The 24,879-nt window shown below is 37.2% G+C and overlaps 1 protein-coding gene across 3 annotated transcripts in view; it reads right to left on the bottom strand.

Moving 5' to 3' along the window:
• Positions 1–24,879, bottom strand: part of PCDH9 (protocadherin 9) — a 694,049-nt gene that overhangs the window by 383,356 nt on the left and 285,814 nt on the right. For 2 of the 3 annotated variants that reach the window (XM_054836464.1, XM_054836478.1), the window contains exon 3: positions 6,408–6,473. The exons of the other annotated variant lie outside the window; for it this stretch is intronic. In XM_054836464.1, the coding sequence (XP_054692439.1) occupies positions 6,408–6,473 (66 nt within the window). The remainder of the gene's footprint in view (positions 1–6,407; positions 6,474–24,879) is intronic. 3 annotated transcript variants of the gene reach the window in all.

The following is a 24,879-nucleotide window of genomic DNA, read 5'->3' as shown; positions in this document are numbered from 1 at the left end:
TCAATGGATAATAACTCATTTTTTTCTGTATAATACACAGAAAAGCTAATCATGCAAAGCTAATCTGAACATTACACATTTTAACATTAGGACTATTTTTAACTACTTAAAGTGTTCTGATGTTTCTATTAGAAATAGTATCAGATAAATAATCTGACAGAGACAATATGAAATGAGTTGATACCATTATAACACCAAAAAACCTGTTCTACTTTGTATATGAGCTTCATCTCTACAAAAACAAACAAACAGAAGATGTTAAAAATATCCCAACAAACCCCACAACCAACCCAAAAAGCTTCCACCAACTTCTCCCTCTGTTATCGCTCATATTTATTTCATTAAAGTCATACAGAAAGTACAGCTAGTGGTTTCAGATCATTCAGAGTAGAAGGCGATCAAGTTGGAGGCAAATCTATTTGCAGGAAACAACTGACAACTCCGTATTAACCTAGTGTATCTTATAAAGGGATCACTGAGTCACAGAAAGTTCATGGATTTCTGGGAAAGAGGAAGAAGGTCAGGAAACTTGAGTCAAACCCATATTCTACTCTCCCCTCTTCCTGCAAAGTGGAAACCCTCGAGTGAAGGATATTTACAGAACACAGATTTGGAAACCACAATAAAATTTGATTGCAAGGATATTTTTTCTAATTGTGGTTATGACATTTAAATTAACACCAACTGTTTGATTACTCAACTCTTTTCCTCCTCCATGATAGATAAATATTTAATGAGAATAATCTCCACTGTGATTGTGAACAGTGTAAAGAAGTTAATTTCACCTCTATTTTTCCTCAGGTCCCTGAGAAACCAGGTATAATCTGAGGAGTTACAGAATAACTAGCTTTCATCCAAATGTCTTTATAAGTATTCACCAGAAAGCTAATATTTATTTAGATATACCTAAAGGAACTTTGCTACCCCAGGAGAAATCTTGCTGAACTTTACACAGGGCAACCATACTTAGAGTCAGGAACAGTAGAGAATAAGTGCGATTTTTGACTTAAGCTAGGTCTTCAGTCTTAGTTACAGATGCAATAGCTCAAAGCCTTAGTCTGCCTGACTCAGATGTACTGATAACACCTTGTTATCAGTAGCACTGGAAGGAACACATGAGGCTCCTTTCAAAATCAGATATGAGGAAATCCACACAGGGGACTATTACATTATTTCTGCTAAGAAAATATGCCTCAAAAATATCTCAAGAAATCCAGCAGCCAACAAAGTTATTATTAACCTAGGACTCCTCTTTAGTTCTATATTTAATTACTGTATATTGCATCATGAAGAGAAGCTAGAGGTAGAAGAATGCTATTAAAACTATATAACCTTTCTAGTGTAGGCATTAGAGTAGATCCCCAACGGGGGGGGGGGGGGGGGGGGGCGGGGAACAAACAAAAACCCCACCAAAACCCCACATGTTTTAAAATATTAAAATATTACTTAAATATAAAATTCATGATGACTTTCTTTTATATACCATATACAGAGAGAGAGAGAGACAGATATAGGATAAAGGAACATATTATTTTATTCACTAAGAATGAAAACATTATATGGTTTCAGAGAGGGAAAAAAAACCAGGAATATATTGAAGTGCTGACAGACAGCTGCATCTTGCTTCCAATGGCAGATTCCTAGCAAATGTCTTCACCCGGAGACAAAAAGATGCACTCTTTATAGAAGATTACGATTTGCACTAGATGCCAAAACAAGGGTGAGAGAGAACATCGAGATTTACATTCCCATATGAGCCATTAGGCCTGTCATAACAATGCTCAGACAGACACTAGAATACTTTTCCTTAACAAGATGAGAGAAAAGAGCAGACGAAGAGGAGAATGTGTAAGAGCAGTCTGGAGGTGCAGTTCTTCACGAGAACAGAGAGACGTGGCCTAACCATTGCAATTAATACATTGCATATACTTCAAATTTTCTACACATATCACACTCAACTTACTAAAATGTAGGTGAACTAGTTGATGAGATTATCAGAATATTGCATAACAAAACAGGAGTGGTTTATCTTCACCCCAGTAGGGCACTTGGTTCTCCATATGTCACTTCGTGTGCTTCTGCTGTGCATCTGTCTCACAGAAAACATTAGATGGCTAGATTCACTATCAATTACAGGCTGGAACAAGTTTGATTTCAATTACAGCAGGAGAGGAAAACAGCTGGGATCCCTAAGGGGAGGTGCAGGCACCAAGGGGTTGAATCAAAAATCAGAATGGTACATTGCATACTACTAATTAGGGAGAAATGAAGACAAGTTGTATATGTAAACATTTATTTATATTTATATATATATAGATAAATGTAAACATTTATTTTTATATAAACTTTCTCAGTTTCACAGCAACCACATTTGAGACAGAAGAGTAGTACCTCACTGACCAGCATCTATTTTGATTTATTTTAAAGAGATGCTTCACGAGTAATTTTAATAGTGGGTCTAAACTAAAAAGCAGCTTACTTTTGAAAACAAAGGAAAAATAAAATGTAATTATAAAGAAGACTGCTGTTTGTCTAACATCTCTGAATTACATTCAAGTTAAGAGACCTTTTACCAGCTAATAGGCGCTGAAAGTTATGATCAGAGCAAAATACATTGTTGAAACTTTGCCAGGGTTAATAACAATATCTGTATATGCAGATTCCAAAAAATGAAATCTACAGAGCATTCTTCTTCTCAGAATCCTGACTCAAGTAATTATTATCATATAGCTTGAACAGCAGAGAAAAAAATTATGGTTTGGGGTTTTTTAATGAAAAAGATTTCTGTATGATCTGCTATTTGGAAACCAAGTCATTTATATGGAACATACTTAAATGAGATATGTGAATAGTCTCAGATTCTTTCCTTTAGCCGTAGCCCATTTCCTACAACTCTGTGTCTCTTTTCTCACTTGAACAAAGATTTTGTTACTTTAGGATAAGCTCAGTCATAAGCTTCATGTTTGTACCACATCCTTCACAAATCTGTCCCTTCCTCCTACTTTTGATTATTCCATGCAGTTTTTCTCCCTCTTATACATGCAGACTCCCAGATTTGTGTGTTTGCGTGTTGGGGCGGGAGGGGGTGTTTCCATCCTAAAGTAACAGATGTTAATGTTATCAGTGCCAAAGTACCGTTATATTCCTAGAAGAGATCATTTTGATCATGTATCACAAGATAGTCTATTCAAAAGCACTCCTTGGATAAATGGGACCATGACTGCATCTACCCATCTGCAAATAGCAAAATTAACCTGGTAAGAGATCAAAACCAAAGCTGCACTAGCTGAACTCCATCATATAATTGCTGCTGATGTCACACTTCAGTAACACATTTGGGTTGGGAGACCAAAGAACAGTAGAAACCTCAGTGACAACTGCTAGTTGGCCTTACTTAGGGATGATATCAAGGAGATTGGCCTGAGGCTATGTGACTAGTGAGGCCACGTGGCTCACTAGCTTCCCTCATAGTGGCCTACGCCAACAGCATGATTTATAAAGCAATAAACAGTTAAGACAATACCTCCTTACGAGTGAACGCATCCATGGGCATCCAGCATCACATAGAAGTCTGAACCTGAACCCTGCCCAGAGGGGTCCGGCTGCCAACCAGGACCCAGGCGTGTTGTGCAGTTGCAGTTAGCATCCCAGTCCCCAGCATGCTGGTCTGAACTGGGCTGGAGGAAATGCCGCTTTGATTGGTGGGGGTGGGGGTGTGTGTGCATGCGTGTGTGTGTTATAGAACAGGTTTTTTACAAGACAAATTACTATCCGTGCGCTACCATCCCTCCCACATGCTAAATGCATTTTGCATTATTCATCACTGAGCGTTGTGTTTCCATTCCTGCATCCATCCCGCCCCAGCCCAGTTCCCCCACAAAATCGTGCTGTCTGAACTGCTGCTTAATCAGGTACACAAGACACTTACTGAAGAACTTCTGCATCTAATCTTTAGGTCCAGATACCACCAACATTAAAGTCAATGACTAAAATTTAACTTCAAGAAATAGAAAATCCATTAGGTCTGAAACTTGTTTTAAGAGGGTTTTTTAGATTCTATTACATGCAACACTAATGGAGATTTGCTCTGCCAAGAATGCTTTACAAAGAGACTGTGTAATTGCTATTTAGATGAGCAAAGTACTCACAGGTAATTCAACTTTTTTAAAAAAGCAGGAATACAATACATCTTTATTCATACTCAATAATGCATTGCAAAATGAGCAGTCCTTATTCACTCTACAGACCGTCAACATTACTTAGTTATTGCTCAGACTGTGAAGATCTATCAATATTAAAATGATAAAAATAAATTGAAATACTTAAAATGCTTTCCATAAGTAAAGGGTTGGAGGATCTTTTCAAAGCCTGGCATTCACATGGATGGAAATGAAGCTTTAATTAAACTGATTAGCCAGGTTGTTGTCAGCTAGAAAAAAAATCCCAAAGTTTTCCATGCCCAATATCAGCTGGAAGAGTAAAGAGAAAAAATTTTCACTTTTTTTGACACCTAGAACAGGCATGGGGAATAGTTTACCCATTTGTTCAACTTTCTTGAAGTATTGAACCTAGCTGAAGATTTGCCTGACAAAGAACAACAATTCCTAGGGAAAGGCTGAGAGAGTTCCATAAAATCTTCTGGAAATTAGCTTAAAAGCTTAGAACTTTCTTCCTGTTTACCGACTTTAGAACTTACTTTCTAGTAATTAACATCCAAATTGCATGAAAATGATTTCTCTAACACCTGCAACTCGTGAAAGACCAGCTTTTACAACGTAATGTATGGAATATACTTTCCCTCAAAAGTGGACTCCACCATGAAGCATTACATATATATATATATAGTTCTTAGAGCTTTAAATAAAAAAGTACATCAGGGCTCTTTATTTTGTAATTAATATCCAATAAAATAAAATATTAGAAGTGACATCATCTGCTAAATCATTACACTATAGGACATCCCAAAACTGAGCTAAGAGCTTGAGTGCACATTTAGTCTCATATAATACTCCACTCCCTGAATCCACCTCAGTGTGGTCTAACCATTCTCTGTTGCCTTAACAGGAATTTATATATAGCTATAGGCACCTAAGTTTCTTGTATCTGGAGCTGAATCCCACTTATTATTGCGTTCACTTTCAGTTTTTTTTGTCCTAACTGTATATGATGGCTTTTTGTCATTCAAAACTTACTTCAAAATTTATGTGTTACTGAATTAATATATAATCACAGCATTCTCTATCATTAGAAATGAGACAGATAAGATAGATATCTAGATTTATGTATCTATATCAGTTTTATAGTACACAAATAGAGATTCAACAAAGTTTATTCAGGATATTTTACACTAGAAAATGAAAGCAATTCCCTTATCTCTGAAATGTCCATATTGCAGCTAAAATAGCCTACTATTAAGGCTAAAAAGTCAAATATCCAGTAGGTAGTTAGAAAAATATAGTTTTAAATTTAATATCTGATACTGGAAACTCCAGTTTCCAGGAAATTTTCTTTTTCTGATGTAGCTTAAAGCAAGCACTACAGAGGAAACAACTTTTTACTGTAATCTTTAGTCTGAATAGTTGAACAAATGTAATTAAATACCATAAGATGCAACTAAATTTAAACTGCATTTATTACTTCTAACGTTTAAAACAATTGGAAGTTCTGAACTTCCACAGGGAGTTTTCTGGTATTAATTTTAGAGAGACTCTCTTTAAAAAGCGCAGTTAGTGGACATATACCCCAGTCCTTTATTTAATTTCAAAAAAACCCAGCATGGAAACCAACGGACTAGACTGGAGTTCTGCACAGAGAAGAAACTGTGCATCTAAATAGACCATGGCTCATCCTTACTGCAGAGCTTTAGAAATCAAAGCTGGTTCTTCTCTGATTACTGCCTCTGGAAGGGGAGAACAGACAGCATCCGCCAGACTCATTTTCTGAGAGGTCCACATGGTGCTCAAAAGGAGGTTGTTATTTTCCTTGGCTTATTGGGTTGGAGTTCAGAGCAAGCGTTAAACAAGACTAACAAGAGGATGCCTGGAGAAAGGTACTATCCGGTAGTCCCAGCTGTGAACCATGAGTTGCTCTGATGGGCAATCGCTAACTGCTCGCTTGTCTGAGTAAAGATAAGAGAAAAGGTCTTATCATAACCTTCAGCTGAGCAATTCTCTCTTCCCCCTGTCAGATGCTACCGCACAGTTCTAGTTCACTACAGGCATTACTTCAACTTCACACCAGTGTGACAATATTGAAAAGAACAGAAACACACTTGCATAAATTTGCAGTAATGCACTTCTTATGAGCCCTGCAGTTTTGCCCATTGAATTCAGTGACAGCAGGGCCCAAAATACCTATCATAAAATTAAATGTTTATTTTATTTATTTCAGTGGATCTGATATCTTACCACCCATGGTTTGTCAGGTACCCAAATCTCCCACAAGTACTTCGGCATATCTCCAAAATTCAGTGCCTAAAAAGCAATAATATTTAAATAAAAAAGATGTGTCATTCTTACTACAGATCTTCAGATAACCCACCTCCCCAACGGCCCAATATTGGTAATATAGAAAGCAATACGTGAGCAAATTTCTACTGAAGATAGATAAATAACTTTTTATGAGGGTTCACAAACTTCCGAGGCCGTAGCCGAGTGTTACCAAACATATGCGTGGTAACATTTAAAATGCTACAGCAAACGTCAGTTTGGTTTCTGAAGGCTGATTGTATAACATTTTGCTGCAGCCAGGCAACAGATTTTCAGATGGGTTTTTATTGTTCTGTTTAGTGAACTACCAACCGAAATTGCTGTCTCATAATAAGAAGAAACTTTTTTTTTTTTTTAATTTAATGCACTATTAAGCTTTTTATTAAGATATTATTAATCAACCCTGAGACTCTAAAAAGCAAAACCAGCAGATCTTTAAAACTGCAATTAAAGCTGTGTTTAATGTGGGAGCATTAATGGATGTTCATGCTCTGTTACTAACTGCTGAATATAAATAGCGCTATGTACTTCAGGTTCCCTCCCGAGTATAATACTCAGACACCCCAAAATATCATGTCTCCGAGGACTCGCGTCATAAGGACTCTGTGTGTATGTGACTGTGGGAGAACTGCGGAGGGAAAGTTCAGTAAGTTACCAAGTTTGCAGAACCTTCAAAAGCTCATATTCCTACAGGAACTGTAGGTTATCCAACCCAACAGCAGAATAGTACCACAATAATTCTGAACAGTCTCAGCCAGAACAACACAAGCATTTGGAAAGACAGTGAGAAACCCAGGTATCAGCCCAGCACCAGGCCTTTGAACTGTTCTATTTTATTTGAGAAAAGAAAGCTTCCCAGAGAGAGAGCATCACATTAAGAGTAATGTTTCTGGAAAGTCAGACAATTTCAAATCCATTCTCTGTAGAGTAATATGCCTAAATTGCAAACAAACATTCCATGCACCATATTCAGAAAGGACATTAGTATTCTGTACGGAATGGTTTATCCGTTCCTTTACCATCATATAGTGAGCAAAATCCTCGGAAAACTTTAGTTCAAATAGTACTTTTATTCACAATGGAAAACACATGTCTCTTCCAAAGTACTCCCAACAGGTACCTCAGATATCTCACACAAGTTCTGTGTTCTTGGAGAATTATATCACAGTTCTGAAAGCTTTTTCAAGAAATCCCCTTGAAAACAGAAAGTCATCTAAAGTATTTTTATCTACCAAAAATATTCTCCTCTGATATCTGAAGTCACTAACTTCAGGAAGTCCCTTCTTTGTCATCTAAAATTTCATTTGAAGGAAAACCAAACCTAAAATGCTTTAAACAAGCAGAAATGCTATTTGGTCTTACATTCTAAATCAAAAGGCACTTACAAAATCCATGGAGATTAATAAGTATAGCTTAACGGAAAGGTAAAAGCCACTAAGAATGTCTCATTTAAAATTGTGTGTGTATCTATCTCCTCTGATATTTTACATGTGATTGTTTTCCTCCTTTACATGAGTACAAATGAAGTGCAATACACCCAAAGGCAACAGAATTAAACTGGTAAAAAAAGAGGGAGTCCCCGTGGATCAAGCTCTCTTTTTAGAATGTATATTGCACAGTTTTATCCACTTTATCAAAAAGTGATGAGTTTCTGAAGGCAGACTGTGTGCCATATTAGCAAATAGTTTCTTACTTGTTAGAAAGTCACCTTTACAGAACTAAGTCACCTTTGCAGAAATAATAAGTATTGTTTCCTGAAAATAATTGGAAAGGAATCACAAAAGTCATTTCAATAACAACAAATATTGAATGCTTTCTCCATCCCCTTTACTAGTTGAAAGCTTAGGGAGACAATCAAATAAACCAGGAATGAGCAGGAATAAAATCTCATTCATGTAACAACTGTAGATTGAGAAGACAAATGCATGGCATCATTAAATAAGATGCCTTTCTTCTACACAGCTACTTTCTCAAAAAGCAGACTACTGCTACATCCAAAGTGAAATATGTCTTTCTCACTTTCCCTTGCTTTTGGGAATGGTTAAGACCATTCTGTATTGCAGGGCCAGCAAAGAGAACCAGAGAAGCAACAGCTTTGCAATAGCTTCTCTAGCTCCCCATCCTTCTGCAGCTTCCCTGTGCCCACCAGCATGTGGTAGAAAGCTGTAAAGAAAGTGGCTCCTGCTCTCAGTCTTACAACCAGTGGCAATTCCAACTGGAATTAAAATTGGACCATTCTCTTCACCCAAATAAATTACAGCTAGAGGCTGAGGGAAAGAAGGTTTTTGGAGAAGGGCTTGCAAAAAAAGTAGCTGTATGGAAACAGTAACATGAAACGTATTTTTAAATATTACAAAGAACGGTTTGAAGTTCTAACAGGAGATGGGTCCCTTGTCCCTGAGGTCAGTGTGGAAAGTACTCCTATCAGTTGATGACCTAAATTCATGATTCCTGAAATGGCTCATGACTGCCATACACTTCAAATTCAGGGCTGGATTCAAGAAGTCTTAGGTATATATAGCTCCTTCCCTAAATTATGTTGACTTTTGAACACCTTTTAAGATATCATAAAACAGGCAAGATTTGTTTCTGTAAAACTTAGTACAGTTTTCTCTTTTTCTTTCCAACTGTTCCTCTATTTCATGAGCTGACATCGGCAAAATCCTTCAACTAAAATGCACGCTGGCTTTTTATTTCATTTATCATCCAACATTTACAAACAAAAATATTGTGGGAATATCTCGAGCTAAACAATTTGGATGGAGGAAGGAAATGACAAAGTCAGCATCATAGATGAGATTTCAATCCAACAGCAAGGAAGATAACACAGAAAAAACTTGCCAATTGCTTTTTCCCAATAAAATGAACAGATAGAACCAAGGACCTCTAAGAGTAATGAAAACAACTTACTGTGTCATCATTTTATGCAAGAAAGGGAGAAAGAAGATTAGCCTAAAACTCCTACAATAATATGGATTTTTTCAGCTGACAAAAGCAATACTATATAAAATCTTTTCTGCACTTTATTTCTAATTACCGTCTATCCTTTAATGAACAAGAAAGTACTTGATCTTGAAAGTCCTTGTGCAGTCAAAACTCCCACTAAAATTAATGGGACATTTTTTCCAGCCTAAAAGCTCTGAGATCAGTCCTCAAACTTAGCTCTTTCTAAGCTTCTTCCATTAATCAAACTTCTTAGTTTTTTTCCTCTCCTTTTCCGCTAAGATCATATATTAAAAAATACAAACATTGGAAATTATAAACTTGTCTGAGTAAGAAAGCCTGCTGTACTTTGTTATCCTCAAAAGTTTAGCTCAATTTCGTAGAATCATAGAATCATAGAACTATAGAATGGTTTGGGTTGGAAGGGACCTCAAAGATCTAGTTCCAACACCCCTGCCATGGGCAGGGACACCCTCCACTAGACCACGTTGCCCAAAGTCCCATCCAACCTGGCCTTGAACACTTCCAGGGATGGGGCCTCCACAACCTCTCTGGGCAACCTGTTCCAGTGCCTCACCACCCTCACAGGAAAGAATTTCATTCTAATATCTAATCTAAATCGACCCTCCTTCAGCTTAAACCATTACCCCTTGTCCTGTCACTACACTCCCTCATAAACAGTCCCTCACCATCTTTCCTGTAGGCCCCTTCAGGTACTGGAAGGCCACAATTAGATCTCCCCGGAGCCTTCTATTCTCCAGGCTGAACAATCCCAACTCTCTCAGCCTGTCCTCACAGGAGAGGTGCTCCAGCCCTCTGATCGGCTTTGTGGCCCTCCTCTGGACTCGTTCCAACAGCTCCATGTCTCTCCTGTACTGGGGCCCCCAGAGCTGGATGCAGTACTCCAGGTGGGGTCTCACAAGATCGGAGTAGAGGGGCAGGATCACCTCCCTCAACCTGCTGGTCACACCTCTCTTTATGCAGCCCAGGACACGGTTGGCTTTCTGGGCTGCAAGCGCACACTGCCGGCTCATGTTGAGCTTCTCATCAATCAATCAATACCCCCAAGTCCTTCTCCTCGGGGCTGCTTTCAATCCATTCCTTGCCCAGCCTATAGTCGTGCTTGGGATTGCGCCAACCCATGTGCAGGACCTTGCACTTGGCCTTGTTGAACTTCATGTGGTTCACATGGGCCCACCTCTCCAGCCTGTCAAAGTCCCTCTGGATGCCATCCCTTCCCTCCAGCGTGTCGACCACACCACACAGCTTGATGTCATCGGCAAACTTGCTGAGGGTGCACTCGATCCCACTGTCCATGTCGCCAACAAAGATGTTGAACAGTGCCGGTCCCAGTACCGACCCCTGAGGAACACCACTCGTCACTGTTCTCCACTTGGACATTGAGCCGTTGACCACAACTCTTTGAGTGTGACCATCCAGCCAATTCCTTATCCACCGAGTGGTAGTGGTCCATCCATCGAATCCATGTCTCTCCAATTTAGAGACAAGGATGTCATGTGGGACAGTGTCAAATGCTTTGCACAAGTCCAGGTAGGTGACGTCAGTTGCCCGTCCCTTATCCACCGATGCTGTAACCCCATCATAGAAGGCCACCAAGTTTGTCAGGCACGATTTGCCCCTCATGAAGCCGTGTTGGCTGTCACCAATCACCTCCTTATTTTCCATGTGCCTGAGCATAGTCTCCAGGAGGGTCTGCTCCATAATCTTGCCAGGCACGGAGGTGAGACTGACTGGCCTGTAGTTCCCTGGGTCTTCCTTTTTACCCTTCTTACAAATGGGGTATGTTCCCCCTCTTCCGGTTGGTGGGAACTTCGCCAGACTGCCAGGACTTCTCAAATATGATGGAGAGTGGCCTGGCCACTACATCGGCCCATTCCCTCAAGACCCGCAAATTTTCACAAATAAAACTCTGATTGTGAGGAACCTTGGTTACCTGGACACTGAATACTTAATTTGGGCCTCTTCAAACGGTTTGTATGGATGTTTTCTCATAGTGCCTGTGGAAGTTAAGCTGACTTACTTACAAAACTGAAATATGTGTACATAAACTTTCTAATCAGGCAAATATGTCTGAAACAAATGGATCATGAGGGCCTCTGAGCAGGCTCATCTCTTATTTCCAGCAAATAAGGAGTTCAGGAACTGAGGTTCAATGCCCATTTCTCCCATCTAGCCTCACACAACCTGCAACGTACGTCTGACATTTCAGTGCCTAAAAGAATTAAATCCTTATTTGTATGCCTCAGTAAATCACTTCAATTTGCAGACTGTTGGTCACTCATTTCAGGAAAATGACAATTCTTATACAGTTTAAAAAAACGCAAACAAAAAACACAACAAAATCTAGCAAGAAATTTCTATATTCAAAAGAATTTACTGTCTTTTTGGCTGTAATACAGTAGCACCATTACCCCACCATAATTCTCAATTTTCTCCCACTGAAATAGTATAGAGGCTGTTGCGTGAAAATAAAAATAAAATACACTGTAACCTGTCAAATCAGGTAGTACTAACAACAGTGTCCTATGAAAAACTATGAGACTTGTTTATGGCTGATCATTAATAGGCCTTAGCGAGGATAATTTCCTTTGTTCTTTTTTACACTTCAACAGCACAGTAGTGTATATATGAGAGAACTGACAGGAGAGCAGAGCATTTAATTGCTCATTTCGAGAGCTTGCGAGAGGCTGTACTGCACTGGCATACACTCTGGAAATGATACAGTTCTGTGTGTATTCTTACACAGGATTATACCTTCCTGTAAAGATGCTGTAATATCTATGAAGATTCTGTAATGTTGCCTCCATTTATGAAGAATTCAAGCATAATGAACTGCTGATCTGTTAATTACAGTGAAGAAATAAAAGATCCAGCAGATGACAGAAAGAAGGAGAAATAAGGATGATGGGCTGATTTGCACTTTGACACATTAATATCATTAGTCTTTGCCAACTCACTGGGTTCTCTTCTTTGTCAGCTAGCTTGGTTTAAATTGACTTCAACATTCTTTTGCCTATAGCTTGCCTTTATTTTTAAATGCTGTAATTTACAGGACTTGAAAACACACAGAAAAATATTAAATAAATAATACCTACTGATGATGGTTGCTCCTCATGGAAGAGGAAAAAACCACCAGAAAATCAGCAACTACATCAGTTACAGAGATAAGCAATTTTGCTTGTTTTCAAAGAAACAAAACTAACAATGAAACCCACAAAGGCATCGTCACTTTCTAAAGGATGAAGTAAAACCTTAAAAGGCAAATTGTAATTTATTAAAAAGACTGAAACTAAGAATATAATGTCAGTGTTAGAACTGAAAGGTTCACAAGACATGCAATTATTTTCCTGTGTGAGCAATTAAGTATGTTTTTAGAAAGACAAATGAACATTTTGTAAGATAAAAAAACCAATTACATTTTTCACTGCTTTTCTTTTTTTTTTTTTAAACCTACTCTAGAATCTACCTGTAATGGTGTTAGCAGTCAATACAGAATACAGAAAATCTAGGAAGAGAAACGTGTTGGAGATCACAGAGAAATTCTACCCCATCAGAAGAAAGCAAAAAGAGACTTCATAATTCAATTTTGATTCTCAAAGCATGTGCATTCCCCCATGGAACCCCTGTATTTGCAACACAATAGTTCATGCTATCCGAATTGTACTGTTAGAGTCACGTCTCTTAGTCTTAGGTCTCATGGACCTATATTCCCTGCCTTTGTCCCAGAATCCCTTGTTAAATAAATCTCTGGTACTTGTCTAGTAACTGTTAAAATGAGATGTAAAGTGGAACTAACACTGCAAAGACAGTGCAAATGCAACAGTAAGTTCACCTTTCATATTCTGCAGTCAATTCATTGCTCTCATCTATTTATTGTCTATGTAATGTCTAATTAATGCTGATCTCCTGATGTGAAACCATTTGACAGGTATAAAACTTTATCACATGTAAGGTACTGAATATGTAATTTCAGCAGAAGACTTTTTGAACACAGACATCTAGATGCAATCAACACATAAAGACAACATAATCCAATTATTAACTAAAAACCTCTTGGCATTTCTAGTAGAGTACAATTCTTTATGGCTGACATGGATCTGGACTGACTGCTAATGATGACAGTTTATAACTGGTTTCAGCCATAAAAGATTATATTATCATCCTGCAAATATCAAATTATTGTGGTTTTTTGCTTCTTCAGTGTTACCTAAAATTATGATCTGTGAAGTCTTCCATCCTCATCCCAAGGACAAAGGAAAGACGTGGTCATATAAGACAAAGAATAATGTGTGGTTCTTGAGAAACAGACAACCGCTGTTTAGGCTTGTGTGGATTACTCCTACATGAAATAAATTGGTGGTTTCAATTTAGCTTAAAGCAGATATGATTTATCTACGAAAAACCACAAGTATACTACTTACTGGTAACTCTAAGGTCAAAAAGGTCAAAGATTCAAACCACTACCTGACCAACAGTGACTGACTCTGCAATGCTGTTCATTGTGCTGCATCTATTCTGTGGATACACTGTGACAAACGTGGATGACAAAGTTCTATATGCCACCTCTCATGAGTGTGAAAATCTCTTCAGGTGAAACTACAGCAACATCAAGCGGACATTTTGTTTCAGTAGCCGCAGCATTGAGTTAGCAGACTAAATGGGAAAAAGAAAAAAAAGAAAAAACAAACCACACTTTTGTGATGTCCAGATATTTCTAAATGCGAAGTTACGGTATGCTAAAGAAAAAAAAAAAGAAAAAAAAAGTGAAATAGAATCTCTCTTCAAAAGTAATAAAATCTCTCTCTCATTTTCTTTTTCTCTCAGAGGTAGCATTTTATGTTGCAAAGGACAATCCTTTACACCTCAGAAGAGGACTCTAGTCTGGTAGGAAGACTCTTAGTCATGCAAAGCTACATTTTACTAAAATCCCAAAGGTAGATGTGATTCAGCTTTGAAATTGGCACTATGATTCAATGTACTAATTTTTTTCCCAATTTAATGCTTTGACTCCAATCCTGTGAATTCTGTGAGCTAAATCCATGCTGTGAATAAACATATACACTGAGACTTTCTGGTAATGATTTGCACAGGTAGCACGGCAATTCGCTGTTATGAAGTGAACAAATTATAAAAGGAACAGCAGCCTTCTGGTTGAGGAGGAGGGGTACAGTTAATTATTGTTGCCATTCAAAGAAAAGAAGCGTAAATTTCTGACAATAGTCAGAAGAAAATCATAAGTTTATTGTGATCAGTTTATTTTTTTCTCACTATAAAGAACAGTGATAAAGTAATCCTAATGAAGACCATCAGGATATCAAAGAAACAAAGAAATGCTTGAAAGAAACTTCAGAAGTTACTCTGATTACAATGCCTAGGATATGATTGACTAAGCCCACTGTTAGTAACTTTTCTCTTTCACAAACTGAAAAAAATATTTTGTCAAGATTTACATAAAGAACCTACATTGTTACAGACATTCCTATTCAATTATTCATATACCTTGTTTCTAGTAAGTCTAATCTTATTTTCTCTTCTGTCTGAATGTCACAATTTTTATCCCTGTTCTTACACAGATGTTAACATTAGAAGGAAAGGAAGGGATTGTGCTGAGGTTTAACCCATTACATACTTAGTCATACAATTAACACAGCTGCCTGCCTAATCAAAGGCTGATTCGTACCCTAATATAGCTTAACTGATCTGTATTGATCCCATTGTCATCCATTATCACCATATTAAGAAAAAAACCCTACCTTTTAAAATAAACAATATGGTCTTCAATCTCTTTAAAATTTTTCTAATTCTAAAAAAGTCAAGCTACAGAAAACAGAAGTCAATAAATAAATGTGGTCTTTGCAGTAATTTGGATAGCAAGCATGTTCCACTCATGTTAAAGAACGAGATAAAAACATTTTTCAACAAGATAATGCCAAACTGAACTCAAAGGTCTAAAATCTTGGCTTGTTATACCATCCCACACTAATTCTGTAATTGCCAGCAGTTGATTTGTATCAGTGAGTATTACAATATAATGTAATTAGTAATGGTAATATTACCACGAATAGTATAAACAGCCCTGCTCTACTGCCTTTAAATTAGTTTTGTAAGCATGTTAATAACATACCATCAAGCGTCAATACAAATCCTTGACAGCTTCTTGAAAAAAGATTATGCATGTCTAAGCAATTTTCTTATACACAGGTTTTCTTTAGAAAACATGTTGTCACTATGCCATTAGCTCAAAAGGGAGTGTATGCATAAAAGAATCTCTGCTAAAGTCTGACTGCTAGCCCGGAAAGCATATGTTCAATAGTCTGTATTTACTGCTGGCTAGGATAGGGTTGTAGGTGCCACAGCATCAAATGAATTTCTTCTTTAAAAGATGTCTAGCAGTGCAGTGAATGCTTTTCATTTTCAAATGGGGAACCCTTTGAATGGCACAAAACCCCATTTTGACAGTATTTCAACTGGGACTGTTGGAATGAAAATAGAGCAGATTAACAGATACATAGGGAAGATATCTTAGGTCTGATCCAAAGTCTCTGAAGTCCACCAGAATTTGGATGGTGTCCTAAATTAGTCACCTTCCTGAAACCATTAAAATAAAGAACACACACCTCCAAAAACCCCCACCAAAACCAAAACCAAAATTAAATTCACGTATTTTTGCTGCATATCCTACCATAATTTAAGGGTGCCCACATCCCTACAGTGAAATGCTACATTATTGGCAAAGGTAGAAACATGATCCGTAACTCAGTTTTCCGACCTGTATTATGCTGATCTGCCCTCTGGAAATGCCACTCCTTTTTACTATAGATGGAGCCCAGCGTAGGTGTTCAAACTTCAGTGTCTATCATTTTGCTGTCGAAAAGTTCAGCAAGAGGATTCTTATCATCATTGTTCAAAGATATTTTCCATACTGTCAGACAGTTGGCTGATTTGATTCACTTTCCATTTTGTACAGCACTATTAGCTTAATAAGATATTCAGAATGCCAATAGGTATCCTTAACTTTATGATATGATGCATACAAGGTTAGAGAAAAGTCTGTTTTGTCAGGTTAAATTATATGGAGATGGAAAACAGATTTTTCTCCAATTCATTTTTTTTAGAAACAGTAAAACCATTTTAACTCAGGGTTGTCCCAAAGTTTTTATATCTATAGTCAATATCTTTCATGGAATATTTCTGTCCAAATTTTTACAGTTCGGTTACTGCAAGCAAAGATATAATAGAAGTGTGAATTTGGTTTGGTTTGTTGGGGTTTTTTTTGGGGGGGGAGGCTGTTGGGTAGTTGCTGTGGAGGTTTCTGGGTTTGTTTGGTTGGGGGTTTTTTTTGAAAGTACACACAATTTTAACTACAGCTACTATTGATGGAAATTTACATTCACAGGTATACTCACACAGTTTCTCTGAAGGAAATTTCATGTTACATGACCATATTACATATTTTCAGTTTCAACTTATCAACACCTTCACAATCATTTCACTGAAATCGTAATATTGAGTAATAAAAGTCACCACTTCTGACTTTTAGATTTTGCCTCTTGCTTGGGAAACCAAGAAAATGGAAAAGATAGGTGAGCCATCCTAAACAGAATCCTTCCCTTGACCTGAGGGTCTTGCTGTTACTTAGAAGCATCAGTCATCTGTTTCTACTTCTGAGGCTGAGTTGAAATTTTACTGCTGCTTGCCTTGATTTGATTTATTTTAACATTTTTACATTTTAAATGGCTGATGTTTAACAATTAGCAACAATTTTATTCCTTGAATTCAGGGTCATCATGAAGTCATCCCTCCTGTAGTGAGGTATTCAACTTAGAGAAGAGGAAAAACCCCTTCAAGATCCCCACCATCTAAGGATTGTTTAGACTGCAAAAATTAGAGATATATTACATCTTTCATTTCTATGGCAGCTGGAATGAAAATACAGATAAACAAGGTATGACTCTTCCTTTCCCTCCCTTTGCCTAAGATAATTATATAGAACAGGACTGACTGGGATGATACCATTCTGTGACTCGGTTTCAGTTTAGGCAGCCAAGATGAGTGTCTTCACTAAGCTACTGACAAAATATAAGAATCATTCACTCAGTCTATTATATTAACAACTTCAAAAAAATATCAGTTGTGCAAGTTTTATATTACATTAACATTTAGTGTCCTATTGCAAATCCAATATTCTCTGATGCGATACAGAATCCTCTGATGTAATATAGCAGCTGATAACACAGCAACATATTTGAAGTTTTTATTAACTCTGAAATCCAACATAACTTTGTCATTATTTTCATAAAATTCAATTTTATCTTAAGAAGATATTAGCACAGCAATGAATTTAGAATCCATTTTACCATAATTACCTATATAAGATTTTGCAAAGGTAGATTGCAGTTAGTGCTATGATACAGCTCCTATGTTTAATTACACAGAATCTTCTAAATTCTGAATTTGGGAAAATAAAATAATTTGAAAACCCCTCAACTTAAAACACAAATGATCAGTTCAGTGCCAAAAGAAAATAATTTTATGAAGTGTGAAAGAAACTATGAAAATCATGTTAGAAGTTAAAGACAGGGAAGGGAAATGTATAGATTAACTTTTTTGATTGCATAAATTTTGTCTCGTATGTTTTACTAAAAAGCATTTGCTGCAGTAGTATTGCACAAAGTTCTTCAAATTGATTACATGGATCATTCAACTAATTGTTTTTATTCACGAAACAAATTCTAATCACCAAGTGTATCACAATTTTTTTCCCCACATAGCTTTTATTTGAAGTATTATATAGAGCAGGTCGCCCTATGTTCTCTCTGGTTTGCATACATATATTACTAATTTATTTGTATTTGGATAAGTAGGAGGAAGAAATCAAATTCCTGGCCTCCATCTGACTGGAGATTGGAGGAAAACCTCAACAGTTGAAAGTAAAAGACTTTCAAATTTGAGCTAAAGATATGCATTAAGCTGCCTGAGACTTTAAAATCCTCTAAGATTAGGTACTAAAAAGAAAGAGCCTCTCACCTTTAAAATTTTCTCGTGTGGTTTTCAAGCCAACATCACTTATTTAGTACTTCAGCATTAAATTACATAATCTATAGTAAATACTATGATCCTAATTACAACAGAGACAGTCAGACTTTTCAGAATTGCAGAAATTAGGAGCACTACCTAGCTTCCAGGTCCAGGCATGTACAACATAGCTGGGTGCCATGACTAAGACAACCCCATCTCATCACGTTTCTGCCTGACAGACAGTAACACCCACTAGAAGGGCAGGGGGGGCACCAAAACAAACAAACAAACAAAAAAACCAAAACCCAAACAGCCATAAATATTTGAATGTGCCACGTGAGAGGTAGTGGGTTGTTGGACCCAATGACCTCCAGAAGTACAGCCATACTAGCTCAGGCCAAGGACCTGGCTCAGTATCCCATTTCCAAGCATCTTAACAACTTTTGTGAAAGGACCGCAGTACAAACTCAAGGACACTCAGTTATCTGGATCTACAGTGGATTTATTCCTTCACAGGTCTAAAATAAATGTGCAATTTCTTGTGTGCATATATTATGCAGCATTGGTAATTCTTCTAGAGGCAAAAAAAAAAAATAAAAAGAAAAGAACAGGTAGTTTTTTATTTCAGAAAACAGACCACAAGCCAAACTGACAACAAACAATTCACGCTGACCCTGGGAAAAGTAAGAAATAAGCAAGCATCCCTCAAGCTTTCTCCCAGCTTCTGATTACTTGAAAATCAGCCCAACAGAGATTTAGAAACACACAACTTTTCTCAGTATTTCATACTTATTCAGGCTTATTTCTTCAACAACTGATAAAAGTGGTCACATGTGTAGAAAGAAATAAGCTAAAGCTGGAACTGGCTTATGCAGGCAAGTGTGAGTCTTTAGGGTGTGTTTTTGATTTGTTTAATTCTTTCTTAAATAATGGCTACTACTTAGTGACTCAAACTTCACATATTTTGGATTCTTCAGTATTACTCCTTATGCATCCAGTAACAGGAAAAAAAAAAAAAAGAAAAAAAAAAAAAAAAAAAAGAAAAAACCCCACACTTTTAAGAAGTCCAGCTGATACAAATAGTAGCAACATATTAATTTAGTATTCTGTCCATGCAATGATATTCTCACCATTACAGAGTTCAGCAGAAAGATGCTACAGAGTGTCTTTAGTTCAAAACACTACATTTCCCACTGTGTCTCCCATGACAACCAGGCTCCTCTGAAAATAAACTGTACCACCAGAAGGCGTCAAGAGTAGTAGAAAGAATTTCATTCTTCCTTCTGTTGACTTCACCAGAAAAATTGAACTTCAGCACTTTCAGAACTAAAAGCAAAATCTTACTTATTTTTTTCTTGAAAACTCCTACACAGAAATGAATCAGGAATTGCATCAGCATACATAGTAAATATAAAGAAAACCAAACCTGACTACCTAATTCACTTGTTCTAATGGAAATCTTCAGATATCGCTAAAATAAAAAAATGCAAGTAACAGAGCAGGGTACAAAGGCAGATACCGACACAATTAAGCAGTTGCCATTCGCTAAACTCCAGTTTAGTAAACATTCACAAACCCTGGCCAAAGCTTTTTTAAGATAATTTTTTGACTCTGTAAACTTTCATTGAGGTATATGTGAACTCAGGCTGTGCTGCCACCAGAAAGACAGCCCTCACTGTCTTCTCTTTCACTGGGCACATCCTTTACTATGTCAATACTTAAATCACGTAGCTCACCAGTTATGTCAGTTCCTTGAACTGACTAAAAACTAGACCTGCCTCCCCAAATTACTATTTTTCCCAGAACAGCTGAACAATCACTAGTGCTGACACAAGAGAGGTGGCAGGAACAGACAGCTGGAGGCAGGGAAAAGAGCACGACTTGCCTTTTTGGCAGTAGTGTGGTCAAAACTGATGCTGAGAGATCAAAGAGAAAGCTGGAATATTATATGACAGGAGCTATATCTCATTCTGTATTCTCCTCCTGAACTGGAAGAGCATGAGATGAACATGAATTCCCATTAGAACTAGCTTTATTATACAGCCAGCTACCACCAGTACTTTTTCACTATCTGGAACAATGATCTGATGATTTATGGTATTGCAAGCTAGGCTATCATTCCATAAGGGGCACATTGAGCAGGATCTTGACTTTTTAAAACTTAGGAAAACAAGTTCTTTAAATGAACAAGTAGCCACAGAACCAGAGGATTTGGTCAGGAGCACCTGCCAAAGTAGTCACTTTGCTGTTCCCTTGGGAGCTATTAGAGAAAAGGTTCATCAGACATCTACCACAATAAAGCCCATAAAAGGTACCTACATTGCATTTATGAAGGAAAGAGAGACAAAATAAAGTGCTCATAGTAAACTATAATTGCATGCTCTTCAGGTCTACCAGATGACTTCTAATTTCAATATAAATGGGAGAGAAATCGTGAAAAATAAAATGAAAATGTGTCTCTATGATGAAAAGGGATAAGCCATTTAATACTAAACCTGATTCAAACAAAACATGGCAAAGAACCTTCAAGAATAAAAGGTAGTATATTTTCCTATCAGTGGTCTACCCCTGACAATTATTGGAAGTGTACTTCTAGAAAATTTACTTAACCAAAACAATGAGATTTGAACTGTTTGCCTTGAATATTTACTGAACAGTATCAGTAACCACTTCTTCAAATAATTGCCTGGACTTGGAGACATACTGCAGTCTTTCTTTCCAGAAAGAGTAATTTGCAACAAAACAATCTTACACCTGAACTTTCAGGGTAAGCACATTTGTGTAAGTCTTATAAAACTTGCACCTGAAAATAGCAGTCAAAACTTCTGATTTCAACCTTTCTTTTAAATCTCTCTTTTTATTTGTTCTTTTTTTTCTTTAATGAAAAACTCAGATTGTACAATATTAGGGATTATTTAAGTGAAGATCCAAAACCTGATACCTCTCCAAACGTATTTCAATCTTGTTAGCCATTCTCCCTAATTCAGTGTCAGCCTGATTATCTACACAGTTACTAAACTGTTGTCTTCATAAATACCATAATGACAAACATTGAAACTACCCTAGAAATGTTAATATATACTCAAATAATAAATGTATCTGAAAAATACACCATTTAAAGAATGTTTTAACATTTCTAGAAATCTGCACAGATTAATTCAACTAAAACAAGCTTCTGGCTTTTCCAAAAGTGGCTGTGAAAATAACTTGTCAAAGGTAGGTCCTCAGAACAGGGATTAGAAGAGGGGAGCCAGAACATCAGGAGCAGCCTGTGAAGTTAAATTCATTACCTACAAAACTCGTACATCAGCAGTTATGCCTAAACGTTGTGTAAACTATGTATACATTGCCATTCTAAAAGTAACTTTCCAACCACTGAAAAAGGCAGAATGGATGTAAATAAAGTCCCTACTTTATTTTTAAATCTAACATACTGCTTATCTTAAGACATTTCACAGTGTCAAGGCCCTAAAGCATTCACTTCTTACTGAGGTTTGTTTCACTGTGTGAGATCTGAGCTGAATTAAACTCCACCATTTGATGAGCTGCACCAATCTGATCTTAGAGCTTCTGCCATACGAATGCCCAATTCCCTTGCTCTGATCCCTCCTCTCACTGAAACAGATCCAGTAATCCCTGCCGTACACTGCAACTAGCCTCAAAAGAGAAAATATTTTCTATGGCAGTTCTAGGGAGACTGACACCATTGTTAGACATTACTAAGCCCTCAGATATTCAATCTCTTCCAAGTCAGTGAATTTAAAAAGAGTTCCTTGTAGCACAGGGTTCACTGTTTGATATTTTGCACTTGAACGTGTGCCAACTCACCTTTCGGCCCCATTGGTTACTAAGGTAAAAACATTTGTAAGGTATTTGTTCGTTTTGCTGAAATGGGAAGGTTATTTCTCAAAGTCTAACAACCTTCCCACGTTGATACGGCAGGAAGGCCTAGCATTCCTTTCAATTAAAATGCTGTGGTTTTCAAACTGGGTGAGAAATTTGATAATGTAGAGAGCACATGTAAAGCCTGTGGCTTGCAAATGACTGAGAACTTGCAATCCATCATCTAAAACAAAACCCGTAAGAACTGTCCTAGCATGAAAGATATCTTTCCCAGAACTATTATCCATTGGCATCCTGCACCATTTCACACTGCTACACTGAGAAAATATGAAGGTATTCCCGAACAGTTCAGAGAATACAAATGCATTTAGTCTTTGATTAATTGCATTAAAACCACAAATGTGAAACCTCCACACAGAGAAGTGGGTGAATAGGACACTTTTTTCCTCTTTTATTTTTGTCTTGTTATAAAAATGTCACAGTTTTCACTTTTAGGAAAGATGCCAGCAATGCTGAAATACACTGAAAACGTCCAAGTGTTGGCTAGAATGAAAGTTTTGCCATGACTTGTAAGGGCTCCTATAGAGGATATTGGGTTTGCAGGGGTGGGCGAAGAAAGGATGAAACTATGAGACTTTCAGGGTGATTTTTTACTGATAGTATTATGCACTAAATTTCTTCCAATAGTTTTGGGTTCTAACATTTCCAATGCCCACAGCATGTCAATTCCCTTCAGACATCTTGTAAATCTGTTTATTGCACCTTTGCCAGACACATGAAATCTTCCTGCCTTGCAAACCAATCAATTATATTTTGCTAGCAGTGAGAAGAGCAACCCAGAGTGAGTAACTTCTAATCCAAAATCAGCACCTTGTGTTTGATCTGTGCACACTGGATTATTGAACTTTAACAACTGCCTAAGAGAATTTAAGAGGATATTAACATCTGTAGCAATTTAATTACATTTTTAGGGATGGCATTCATCTGGTTTCTGGCCATACCTATATTGTCGGCCATTTGCAACCGGAGTAGTCCTGTAGTCTGTCTATATTGTCAGTTAAAGAGAAGTAAGCACCCACCATAGATGAGATGGTAAAAGTCCTAAAGTCCTGGTGGTAGAAGTCCTTTTTTTCCATCTAACTATAAGTGCAGATGTCTGTACTTCAACAGAAATGTGAGAGGGGAAAAAAAAAAAAAAAAAAGTTTGGGAGTGTTTACAAAATTCCTCATTGCAAACCATCACAAACTTTGCAAGGCCATTGAAGAGACAACTTATCAGAAACTATTAACTGTGTTAATAAAATTTTAAATATGATTATACACTGCTTGGTAATCTACACTTTGGGCAATATCATTGAAGGGGTTCAACGTTCAGATGTGAAAGTGTCTTAAATCAGATTTTTCTGAGAAATGTTCAGAATCAGAAATGTATTTTTTTAAACGTACTGCCATATGTTTGCATATCTGTAAAGCAAAAGATGTAATATTTGTACCATATATATCCTAGCAAATTATTAATCGTAATGGGATAGAGGAAAGACTACACTTCAGACTGCTTCAGACTACCAACTCTGCCTGTCATTTGACTGACTCAGAAAATAATAAGAAAAAAAAATAGGAGAGTGTTCAGGAAATATATATGATTTGAGAACAATGACCAAATAGTCCAAGCCATTTGATCTATTAGCAGTGTTTAGGTTACTGCAGAATCTCAAGGTCTCAGCCTAGACTGAAGTTCCAATGCTAACAGCAGGGTGACAACAGACAACAGCCTTGGGGGTGGTAGGGAGAAAGAAAGACAAAAGAAAAGTGGTATAACAGAAGGAGAACCTACCCACAAAGATCACATGACTTTCACGATTTTTACATGCAAAACCATGTTGTAAAACCAGTTTCTTGAATCCAGATCATTAGCCAAAATATCATTCAAGATAACAGTTTTATTGTGAAAAATGGATTGCTAAAATTGAATTACCTAAATACACACAAAAAATGAGTTCTATCAAATCCAAAAGAAAGCAAAGTTATGACATAATTAACGGGCATGAAATGATATATTATTCGTGCCAAAAGAAAAACTTACAAAAGCTTATGGACAATATTGACAAGTTGGATGTATCCAAATCCATAAGACCTGACAGGATTCTCCTGAGAATGCTGTAAGGGGTGGCTGATGTGACTGTAGTCCACTGTATATAACTTGCATAGCAATTACATGATAGCCTTTTTATAGCCATCAGGGCCTCATTACATTCATCCTTAAAAAGGCAAGAAAAATGACCCAGACAACAATGCTATGAGCCTCAGATAGGTCCCTGACTAGAGAAATATCATGGGATATATCTCCCTGGAATCCTTTTTCAAGTACATGAGGACAAAAAAGCAATCAGGAGTGTGCAATATCGATTTACCAATAGTAAGTCATTCTTGACCAAGCTGAAATGTGTGATGAAATGACTTGCTGCAAAAAGCAACGGATGTAGTCTATCTTGACTTTGGTAAGGCATCCCACATTTTCGTCATATGAAGGCTGAAGAGACATGGGCCAGAAAAAAGGGACTGTTAG

Source organism: Grus americana, chromosome 1 (assembly GCF_028858705.1).
Source record: "Grus americana isolate bGruAme1 chromosome 1, bGruAme1.mat, whole genome shotgun sequence".
NCBI lineage: Eukaryota > Metazoa > Chordata > Aves > Gruiformes > Gruidae > Grus > Grus americana.
This window is presented reverse-complemented; position numbering and strand designations above follow the sequence as displayed.